Source organism: Penaeus japonicus, unplaced genomic scaffold (genome assembly GCF_977035675.1).
Source record: "Penaeus japonicus unplaced genomic scaffold, GWHDUDI00000001_assembly GWHDUDI00000042, whole genome shotgun sequence".
Classification (NCBI taxonomy): domain Eukaryota; kingdom Metazoa; phylum Arthropoda; class Malacostraca; order Decapoda; family Penaeidae; genus Penaeus; species Penaeus japonicus.
Window position 1 is genome coordinate 13,791,995 of NW_028234444.1, and position 12,500 is coordinate 13,804,494.

Consider the following 12,500-nt stretch of genomic DNA (forward strand, 5'->3'; position numbering starts at 1 on the left):
GAGGAGGAGTCGAAGGATGAGGACACTTCTTGGTTTGAAATCTGACCTCAATCTCAAATATCCTATTCTGAGGCGAGATGCGAGGTCATTCCTAGGGGCTTGATTGACTTCGCACATTGAACGAAGTACGGTTCGACTCGACTGTGATTGGCCGAGGGGGTAATGGTCAGTTCAGGGTATGAGGCTAGCTCGTCCAGATGTCTTAAAGTCGAAGCAGCTCGCGATCTGCAGGGGATTATTCAGAGACTCATTGAAGTAACATAACATGGAGATTTAAATACGTATAGGGTTTATAAGTTTTATAATTCATAATTCCTCTCATTTACATTCTGCACCTGTTCACATACAATTAAGACCCTGATAATATCTCTATCTACCTATTTATAAATCTATCTCTTATGTATCACATATACAAAGAACACAAAGAACACCGGATGACATATCTGGAATACCATGTCAATTTCGGACTATGACGCACAGCAGAGGAGGTCCAGCTTCTTGTAGTGGGAGGTATCGCTAACGCCCTTCACTTCACGAGGCAGTAGGGGTGAGCCAAAGTAACCAATGTCACACTAAAGACCACAAATTAATGATAGTAATGTTGACGATGATAATGAGAAGAAAGGGTTATACTAACACGCATATCACCATTACTAGAACCCCACATTCCCCTCGAACAGGCAGGTTTCAGGCCTGAAAGAGACACTACAGAACAGATTCTAGCCCTGACATCTTACATTGAATCTGGTTATGAAAGAAAAAAGAAAACTGGTGCAGTATTCATCGACTTGACAGCTGCATATGATACCGTTTGGCATGATGGTCTATTGCTCAAAATTGCACGCATCATCAAATGCAAGAAAACCCTTAAACTTTTGAACAAGATGACAAGAATCCGAAACTTCCAAGTAATATTTGGAAACGACCATAGCAAAACAAAGAAAATTAAAAATGGAGTGCCACAAGGATCAGTCTTAGCCCCAACTTTATTCAACCTGTATTCCAGTGACCTACCCCACACACAATGACCTAGCCATTGCATACCAGTCAAACACCAAAGAAGAGCTCGAAGCCATCCTAAGCAGAGACACCCAAACCATCCATACATTTCTCTCACAATGGTACCTCATGATGAACACCACCAAAACCGTCACAACATTGTTCCACCTAAACAACCATCAAGCGAACGAAGCCCTAAACATACGGCTGAATAACGAGACCCTCCCCCACGAAAAACACCCCAAATACCTAGGGGTTACTCTCGACAGAGCTCTCACTTATAAACAACACATAAAAAATACAGCCCACAAAGTCAAGAAGAGAGTGGCCCTAACACAAAAGCTTGCTGGAACATCCTGGGGAGCAACACAGGATGTATTGAGAACCACAGCACTCGCACTCTGCTACAGTGCAGCAGAATACAGTGCACCAGTATGGGCAAGAAGTAGCCACACACACAAAATAAATACAAAACTGAACGACAACATGCGACTAATAACTGGCACGATAAAATCAACCCCAACACCTTGGCTACCAGTCATGAGCAATATCGCCCCACCCCCCCACCTCCGCAGAGAAGAGGCAACACAAAAACATGTGCGCATGCAAAATACAGAATCCCCTACACCACTCAAACAGGTTGTGAAAACGCCCCACAAACAGCCCGACTGAAATCCAGAAAACCCTTCTACAAAACATGAAACGAAACCTTTGACACCAAGGAAGCTTGGAGCAACGAGTGGAGACAAGTCCTCCCTCGAAAAGGGGATTTAATAAATGACTCCACCGAACCACTGCCTGGCTTCCACCACCAAACCAGAAGGCAGTGGACGCAGGCAAATAGGTTGCTGACAGGCACGGCAGAACTGCAGTCAACCTACACCGATGGGGTTATTAGGAATCCCCAAATTGTCCCGCCTATAATGAAGCCCCTCAAGACACTGAGCATCTGGTGTTACATTGCCCAATGACAGCAATCCCAGGGGGCTATAACACCATATATACAGCTGACATCGAATATAAATTTGGTCACAAATAAGCATGGCATGACTTTTCCTCTAATATACATATCTCCCTTTAGCGCTACAGCCGACACCTGATCTATTGAATCACAGATAACCTTTGATCTAATGAACTACAATTCAACCAACATTGGCCTTTTGAACTAGCTGGCCCTGAGTGGTCTGGCCCCACCGTAGTTCAGTGGATCTGATTGCTCATGTAAGCATGGGTTGAAACTGGAACATGTCAGGCACATTATGCAATATTCACTGCAATAGTCATTAAGAGATTGATATTTTCTTGTTATATTTCAAAGGCAATATATTTGGTATTTCATATACGAATATAATTGTAGAAACACACCCATGCACAATTGAAAAATAGCACATACATGTACAAACAATTTTCGGTACCTGTATATGCGTATATATGTGTGTGTGTTTATATACGTATATAAATATATATACATATATGTATATATATATATATATATATATATATATATATATATATATATATATATATATAAAGATAGATAGGTAGATAGATAGATAGATAGATATGCATATATATATGTACATATAAATATATACTTACATATATATATATATATATATATATATATATATATATATATATATATATATGTGTGTGTGTGTGTGTGTGTGTGTGTGTGTGTGTGTGTGTGTGTGTACGTGTATATATATGATATATATACATATATATGTTGTATATAAATGTGTGTATGTATGTATATGTATCACAAAAAAAAAAAAAAAAAAAAAAAAAAACACACACACACACCGTAACGTGAGCATTACAGATATAATAGAACACTACTACAAAATGAAAGAAAAAACTAGCGACGTTTCGAACTTTTTAGAGAAAATTCCTCATCAGGCGAAACCAATCAAAAAATGAATAGTAGAAGTAAATTTTGACAAGAATATATACAGAAAAGATGACAGCAGGATCCTTATTATGTATATATATGTATGTGTATATATAGATGTATATATATATATATATATATATATATATATATATATATATATATATATATATATATATACAAATACAAATACAGGGCGAGGTACTATAAGCAGTTAATGAGTATGTATACCTGGGGCAACTCATCCAGACGAGTACATCCTGCGAAGCCGAGATAAAACGGCGAATTAGGCTAGGATGGAGTGCCTTCGGTACACATAGAAATATATTACAAGGTCGTCTGCCACTATGTTTAGAAGAAAGGTTTTTGACCAATGCGTCCTCCCCGTCAAGACATATGGTTCAGAAACATAGACTACGACCAAGGTACTCGAGAGGAAATTAGTAAGTGCTCAAAGAGGAATGGAAAGGCTTATGCTAGGAGCTAGCTTGAGAGACAAGAGCAAATCCACACGGATCAAACAAACAAAAGTAGAGGATATACATAAGAGCATTATGAAGAAAAAGTGGCAGAGGGCTGGACATATATATCAGGGGCAGGACAACAGGTGGACAAAGAAAACAACAGAATAGGAAATACACGACACAAAGAGACCCAAGGCAAGACCAATGACAAGATGGCGAGATGAAATAGCGAATTTCGCAGGAGTAAACTGGAATCAGAGGACACAATACCGGGATGACTGGAAAAGATTGAGAGAGGCCTACATCCTGCAGTGGAATGATACAGGATGACGATGATTATATATATATATATATATATATATATATATATATATACATACATATATATACATATGTATGTATATGTATATATATGATTATATATGTGTTTGTGGGTGTGTCTGCACATATGTATATAAATATGTTTATATAGATATACATATATTTATATACATACATACATACACACACACAAACATATATATGTATATAGATATCAATATCAATATATATATACATATATGTGTATATATAAATATTTATGTATATATATATATAAATATTTATGTATATATATATATATAAATATGTATACGTATATATAAATACATATATATTTTGTACAAAAATATAAATAGATAGATAGATGTACATATACATATATGTATATATATATATACATATTTATATATATACATATACATATATGTATATATATACATATTTATATATACATATATGTATATGTATATATAGAGAGAGCGATACATACATGTGTGAGTGTGTGTGTGCGTGTATTTACCTGTTAATGTGTCTGTGGGTGTGTCTGTGTGTTAATGCACTCAATCCCCCAAATACCTTTCAACAAAGTCGCACTACGTCTTCCCTCTGAACCGTAGTTCCTCCTGAGATTAGTCAGCCACAGGTCCAAGGACGGAAGTGCAGCATAAAAGTGGCAGACCCTTTCTGGCAGACACAGTCTCCCCCTGGCAATTGCACACGCAGCAATGATGAAATACCTGGTAAGCCATTTCGATGTACTTAATGTTACGAACATACTCTAGAAAATCTAGCATTGAATTCTAAAATAGCATTGGATACATATAATGATATAAATTCATAGATGTTTATGCTTGTACAAAAACGAATATATATATACATACAGATATACACATATGTGTTTACATTTATAAACATTTATGTATATATATACATATATATAAATATATATATGCATATATATATATATATATATATACATAATATTATTTTTGCATATGTTTATATATGTATGTATATATAGATATATTATGTGACATATATATGTATATATATAGAGAGAGAGAGAAAGAAAGACAGAGATTGTGAATGGATTTTTCATTATCACTTAATATCTTATAGAACTGAACATTTATCTAAAGAACATTAGTTTACAGTAAACAGAAAGTGGGCAAGGCAGACGAATGAAGAAATGGAACATGTCTTTCTGTGAGGCGTGATGTCGTTCTGTGACTAACCTAATGTTCCCCTCCGCTTTGTGCTTCTCCAACAGGCCGTAGTGGTCCTGGCAGCCCTTGCTTGCGCTTCTCCACTCGAGAAGCGAGAGGCGGACGCCGATCCCACACTGCCTGCTTACGGCTACGGCTACCGAGGAGGCTACGGCTACCGAGGAGGCTACGGCTACCGAGGAGGCTACGGCTACCCATACACCTATGGCCTCCCCTACGGACGCGGCCTTCATAAGAGGTCCGCTGATCCTGAGCCCGCAGCCGACCCTTCGTTCCTGAGCGCCGCCTACCACCCTTACTCTGCACATTATACATACCCTCGGCCCTACAGCTACGGCTATCCCTACGGCTACTCGCACCCCATCCACAAGAGGTCGGCCGAACCCGAAGCTGAAGCCTCCATTGTTCACCCGTACTCTTACTCCTCCTACCAAAGCGTCCCTTACGTCTCTTACGGCTATCCCTACTCTTACGGCCATGGCTACGGCGCAAGGTACGGCTATCAATACTGAAGGCACTTCCTGACTTGCTGCCACCATCAGTAAGGATGTATACTTCATGCTGATATAAGAATATGACAGGATGTAATATGTGTATGGACGTCATTAAAATTTTCATTCTTAATACAGAATCTGTGAAGCTTATTCCTCTTTACTTAATATTAGCTAATGTCAACTTCTGTATTCTGGAAATCACAAAACATATGTTATATCTACAAAGAATATAATCTGGGGTTTACATAATGACCTACACACCTGTGTGTGTGTGTGTGCTTGTGTGTGCACAGTTATTGATTTATATATACCTAAGTAATATTGCGCTATCTTTCCTCCGTCTATTAACTAAAAATTCCTATACTTTTTCAACCGCAAACTCGTAGGGCATTCCTCGCTTTGGCCTCCGTAGATGAGTCAGCCAGCAGGGCCATGTGAATGTATGCGTGTGTGTGTGCATATGTATATTCAATATATATATATATATATATAATATATACACACACAGACACACACGCATTCAGAAATAGAGATTGGAATGAAATGAAAGAGTGTGGAATAGAGCTGTTAAGAAAACCAAGCATATTCTCCTGAAAGCCACGAATTCTCTTTTCATTTCCTCAACAGGCGGTAGTGCTTCTGGCAGCTCACTAAAGACAACAGATTAAGGATAGCAATGTTGACAATGATAATGAGAAGAAGACATGATACACAGAAAATACAGTGAAAAATTATTACATTGATGAAATATCGGCTTCGCGGACACCTGCCACCACGTTGTAGAAAAGAGACGCGTAGAAAAAAAATGGATGTGACTTTTATGCGTATGGTTCATGCTATTCGTACAGTTATGTAAAAAGGTTTCTGAATTATTTTGACGTGATCATGAGAAAGGAGGGGCTTTTTCACATCGAATATAAATTTGGTCACAAATAAACAAGACATAGCCCTCTAATATACATATCTCCCTTTGTCGCTACAACCGACACCTGATCTATCGAATCACAGATAACCTTTGATATAATGAACTACAATTCAACCAACTTTGGCCTTTCGAACTAGCTGGCCCTGAGTGGCCTGGCTCCACCGTAGTTCAGTGGATCTTTGATTGCTCATGTAAGCATGGGTTGAAACTGGAACATCTCAGGCACATTATGCAATATTCACTACAATAATCATTAAGAGATTGATATTTGCTTGTTATCTTTCAAAGTACTGAATCAGTATATTATTTAGTAAGGCAATATATTTAATATTTCATAAACGAATATGATTGTAGAAACACACCCATGCATAATTGAAAAATAGCATATACTCGTAGACATTTTCCGGTACGTGTACATGCGCATATATATGCGTGTGCGTATGTATATATAAGTATATAAATATATATATATATATATATATATATATATATATATATACATATATATATTTATGCATATATATATATATATATATATATATATATATATATATATATATATATATATATACATATATATGTTGTATATAAATGTGTGTGTATGTATATATATATATATATATATATATATATATATATATATGTATATATATATATATATATGTGTGTGTGTGTGTGTGTGTGTGTATTTGTATATATGCAAATACAAATACAAGGCGAGGTACTAGAAGCAGTGAACGAGTATATATACCTAAGGCAACTCATCCAGACGAGTACATCCTGCGAAGCCGAGATAAAATGGCAAATCAGGCTAGGTTGGAGTACCTTGGGTACATATAGTAATATTTTACGAAATCTTCTGCCACTATGTCTAAAGAGAAAGGTTTTTGACCAATACGTCCTCCCCGTCATGACATATGGTTCAGAAACATGGACTACGACCAAGGCACTTAAGAGGAAATCAGTAAGTGCTCAAAGAGGAATGGTAAGGCTTATGCTAGGAGTTAGCTTAAGAGACAAGAAAAATCCAGATGGATCAGACAACAAACAAAAGTAGAAGATATATTCAAGAGCATTTAGAAGAAAAAGTGGCAGTGGGCTGGACGTATATATCGGAGACAGCACATCAGGTGGACAAAGAAAGCAACAGAAGGGGAAATACACGACACAACGATACCCAGGGCAAGACCAATGACTAGATGGCGGGATGAAATAGCGACTTTCGCAGGAGTAAACTGGAAAGAAGAGGACACAAGACCGGAATGAGTGAAAAAGTTTGAGACAAGCCTACGTCCTGCAGTGGAATAATACAGGCTGACGGTGATGATGATTATATTATATATATGCACAGTATATATATATATATATATATATATATATATATATATATATATATATATATATATGTGTGTGTGTGTGTGTGTGTGTGTGTGTATGTGTGTTTGTGTGTGTGTGCTTATGTGTGTTACTGTGTGTACGTGTGGTGTGTGTGTGTGTGCATATGTATATAAATAAGTTTATATAGGTATACATATATTTATATACATACATACATACACAAACATATATATGTATATATAAGTATATATATACATATATATGTATATATCAATATATACATATATGTATATATACATATACATATACATATATACATACACACACACATATATATGTATATATATAGAGAGAAATATGCACATCTGTGTGAGAGCGCGTGAGTGTATTTGTCTGTTAATGTGTTTGTGTGTTAATGCACTCAATCCCCCAAATACCTTTCAACAAAGTCGCACTACGTCTTCCCTCTGAACCGTAGTTCCTCCTGAGATTAGTCAGCCACAGGTCCAAGGACGGAAGTGCAGCATAAAAGTGGCAGACCCTTTCTGGCAGGCACAGTCTCCCCCTAGCAATTGCACACGCAGCAATGATGAAATACCTGGTAAGCCATTTCGATGTACTTAATGTTACGAACATACTCTAGAAATTCTAGCATTGAATTCTAAAATAGCATTAGATACATATGATATAAAGTTACAGATGGTTATGCTTGTACAAAAATGAATATACATACATACAGATATACATATATACCATATATATGTATATATATAAAGTAAGAAAGAAAAAAGAGAGAAAGACCATGTGAATGTATTTTTCATTTACATTTAATATCTGATAGAACTGAACATTTATTTAAAGAAGATTAGTTTACAGTAAACAGAAAGGGGGCAACAGAAATTCTAGCACTGAATTCTAAAATAGCATCAGATACATATGATATAAATTTACAGATGGTTGTGCTTGTACAAAAATCGAATATATATACATACAGATATACATATATGCCATATATATGTATATATACATATAAAGAAAGAAAGAAAGAGAGAGACCTTGTGAATGTAATTTTCATTTACATTTAATATCTGATAGAAATGAACATTTATCTAAAGAACATTAGTTTACAGTAAACAGAAAGTGGGCAAGGCAGACGAAGGAAGAAATGGACCATGTCTTTCTGTGAGGCGTGATGTCGTTCTGTGACTAACCTAATGTTCCCCCTCCGCTTTGTGCTTCTCCAATAGGCCGTAGTGGTCCTGGCAGCCCTTGCTTGCGCTTCTCCACTCGAGAAGCGAGAGGCGGACGCCGATCCCACACTGCCTGCTTACGGCTACGGCTACCGAGGAGGCTACGGCTACCGAGGAGGCTACGGCTACCGAGGAGGCTACGGTTACCCCTACACCTATGGCCTCCCTTATGGACGCGGCCTTCATAAGAGGTCCGCTGATCCTGAGCCCGCAGCCGACCCTTCGTTCCTGAGCGCCGTCTACCACCCTTACTCTGCACGTTATACATACGCTCGGCCCTACAGCTACGGCTATCCCTACGGCTACTCGCACCCCATCCACAAGAGGTCGGCCGAACCCGAAGCTGAAGCCTCCATTGTTCACCCGTACTCTTACTCCTCTTACCAAAGCGTCCCTTACGTCTCTTACGGCTATCCCTACTCTTACGGCTATGGCTACGGCACAAGGTACGGCTATCAATACTGAAGACACTTCTTGACTTGCTGCCACCATCAGTAAGGATGTATACTTCATGCTGATATAAGAATATAACAGGACGTAATATGTGTATGGACGCCATTAAAATTTTCATTCTTAATACAGAATCTGTGAAACTTATCCTGCTTTGCTTAATATTAGCTAATGTCAATTTATGTATTCTGGAAATCACAAAACATATGTTATATCTACAAAAAATATAATCTGGGGTTTACATAATTATCTACACACACATAAATACACACCTGTGTGTGTGCTTGTGTGTGCACAGTTATTAATTTATATACACTTAAGTAATATTGCGCTATATTTCCTCCGTCTATTAACTAAAAATTCCTATACTTTTTCAACCGCAAACTCGTAGGGCATTCCGCGCTTTGGCCTCCGTAGATGAGTCAGCTAGCAGGTCCATGTAAATGTATGCGTGTGTGTGCATATATATATATACATATATATATTTATATATATATACACACAGAGACACACACGCATTCAGAAATAGAGATTGGAATGATATGAAAGAGTGTGGAATAGAGCTGTTAAGAAAACCAAGCATATTCTCCTGAAAGCCACAAATTCTCTTTCCATTTCCTCAACAGGCAGTAGTGCTTCTGGCAGCTCTTATTTGCGCTTCTCCAATCGAGAAGCGAGAGTCGGACAGCGGACTAACCTCCATAAGAGGTCCGCTGATCCTTGCTTACGCTTCCCCCGCAATAAGGAACCGCCTTGTCGTGGCGCGGGGGCTTGAACTCATTCCTCGGAAGAGCCCGTTCTAGAATTGGCCAGTCTCTCTCTCCCGTTGAGGTGGCCTTCTAACGGTTGATTCTCCGAGGAAGGATGACTAAGCGTTCCTAGGTGCTGATCTAGTAGGTGGGATCACACCCCTCCCCTGGTCCTCCCCCCCAGGGGGGCACACACCTGTCCACGTGTTTGCCGTGCGTGGCGCCCCTGTGCGCTGGGAGACGGGATTCCTGGAGGTTGAGCAATGCCGTGTATGAGTACGCCCTGCAGCTAGCAACACACCTCTTTGGTCCTCTATTCCAGCAAGACGGGTGGCCTGATCTCGGCTCGATTAGGTCAATTGGCTGGTCTCTCTTTTGAACTAGGCTAGGGTCAAGCAGCTCCTGTCTTGCAGGCAATCGCATGTATTTGCAAATGCCATCAATGCGAGGCAAGGGTTGCATATATCCTCCCATCATCCCTGTGGCTTCTGAGCATGGTCTCAGTGCACAGCTTCCCCTTGTTGGACTCGGTGGTGGGTGGGGGCGTGGGAGGATGAATTGAACGCTTTACTCTATGGCATCTTACAATTAAAAAACCCTGACTGACCCCCACGTTGACGAACCTGGAACGAAGATGACCAAGGCTGTCACCTTGGAACCTTTCAAGGTCCTTGGTGACAAAAGTCGAAAGTTGGGAAAGGCTCTGGCGTCGGTTCAGAGAAAGCCTACCCAAGAGCCTCGGGCTGGACCCTCCAAACCAGCCCTTGGCACAGACAAGTCTCTGGCATCGGTTCAGAAGACGAGTCAAACCAAAAATGGAAGCCAGACAGGACCCTCCAACCCTGCTGGCCCCACTGCCAAAATTCCGGCGTCGGTTCGGAAGGCAGGCATTAAGCGTCCTCGGCCGGCTACAGACTCGGAGGGCGAGTCTGTAGCCCCGAGTCGGTTCCCCCTAAGCCGGAAGGATTCGACAACGCTTATCAGATGGTACGGGCTCTGGAAACCCAGAGACAGTGCCGTCTGACGATTAGAATTGCCAGAGACAAAGGCATGATAATCATCCCCAAGGACCAGTCCACCCTCACCTTCGTCCAGGAGACTGACAAGCTCCAGGACGGGCGGAAGGTGAGTTTGGCGGCCCTGACTTCTGATGAGAGGAGGTCCAAGATGGTGCTTCTTGGCTTCCCTCAGATGTATGACCTTGAGGTCATCACTGCCCATCCCAAGGTGGTGGGAGCTTCCCGACTTTCCAAAGAGAAGCACCCAACCAGGCAAGTCCTGGTCACCTTGAAGGGAGCCCCAGTTGGACCTTGGTAATTGGGGCTCCTACAACCTCAGGACATATGTCCCTGACCCACTCCGTTGCTTCACGTGTCAGAAGTATGGACACCACCAGGCCACTTGCTCTGCAAAGCCGAAGTGTGGTGTCTGTAGTCAGGCACACAGCACGGAGGTGTGCCTCAAAGCACACAAAGACGGCAAGTGGGACACTACTGCCAAGTGTCCCAACTGCCACAAAAAGCACCATGCCTGGAGCCTCGGATGTTCCGTCAGGAAAGAAGAGGCTCTTCGGCGGCAAGAGGTCGTTGCAAAATGACCGGAATTTCTTCCTGCCCCTCCAGGCACTTGTCTGGGGGCAGAACAAATGGGTAAGGGCTCCCCCCCTCCTAAGAGGAAGGAAGCACCGCCCAAAACAAAACCACCACCGGACACCTCCAACACAAAGGAGTTTCCGGCCCTGGTGGGTGTTCCAAGACGGAAACAGACCTGGAAGGGGTCTGGGAACACACCAAACGCCAACCCAAGAGCAGAGAGTCAAACTCTGTTTACAGGGAATGACTTGACGCTCCTGCTGACGGCAGTTGTCACAGCAGTTGCGTCAGCATTGGGACGGACCAGTTAAGAGACGGAGAAGGCAGTCATGGTCGCCGTCACGGCAATGACCCAGACTGTCGCTGCCCTGAAGGAAAGGGAATGTAAGGCCCAAGGCCTCTACACCCAATCCAACTCAGGGTGAGACTCCTCTCCCCACAAACCCCCCGGGCGAGACTTGTCTCCCCACCCAACCCGCGGCCAAGACCACACTGGCAGAGCCTTAACCCAAACCCCAAAGGGCGAAGATGCCACGACCATCCAGAGTAAAGGTCAAACAGTGCAGCGTCGGCTTGCACAGAACCATGAACTCTTTGCCAACAACTCCTGGCTGTCTCATACAGCTAGGGTGGTGATATGCTTTGAGCTCAAGGAGACACTGTTAATTAAGGGCATGGACCTCCCCCACCCTGACTATGCCACAGCCCCGCCGTGGGCAAGATCCTTGATAGAGTATTCTGCCATGAACCTGTCAAGGAGAAAGACTCGGTACTCTCCGTCTCTTTTGAAGGCTGAGG

General features: G+C 41.0%; 2 protein-coding genes across 3 annotated transcripts; both read left to right on the top strand.

The window, feature by feature from the left end:
* The first annotated feature begins 4,322 nt into the window (after positions 1–4,322).
* LOC122264710 (uncharacterized) lies at positions 4,323–5,535 on the top strand. 2 transcript variants are annotated; one of them, XM_086534766.1, is made up of 3 exons: positions 4,323–4,418; positions 4,949–5,033; positions 5,070–5,535. In XM_086534766.1, exons 1-3 carry the CDS (start codon positions 4,404–4,406, stop codon positions 5,414–5,416), a joined length of 447 nt encoding a protein of 148 aa, XP_086390892.1. In that variant the 5' UTR covers positions 4,323–4,403; the 3' UTR covers positions 5,417–5,535. The 2 variants fall into 2 exon arrangements, with proteins under 2 accessions (XP_086390892.1, XP_042889675.2); XM_043033741.2 differs by having other exon boundaries at positions 4,337–4,418; positions 4,949–5,535.
* Positions 5,536–8,126: 2,591 nt separating this feature from the next.
* On the top strand, positions 8,127–9,495 carry LOC122244320 (uncharacterized). Its single transcript, XM_043002190.2, has 2 exons — positions 8,127–8,262; positions 8,909–9,495. Exons 1-2 carry the CDS (start codon positions 8,248–8,250, stop codon positions 9,374–9,376), a joined length of 483 nt encoding a protein of 160 aa, XP_042858124.2. The 5' UTR covers positions 8,127–8,247; the 3' UTR covers positions 9,377–9,495.
* The last annotated feature ends 3,005 nt before the right edge of the window (positions 9,496–12,500 follow it).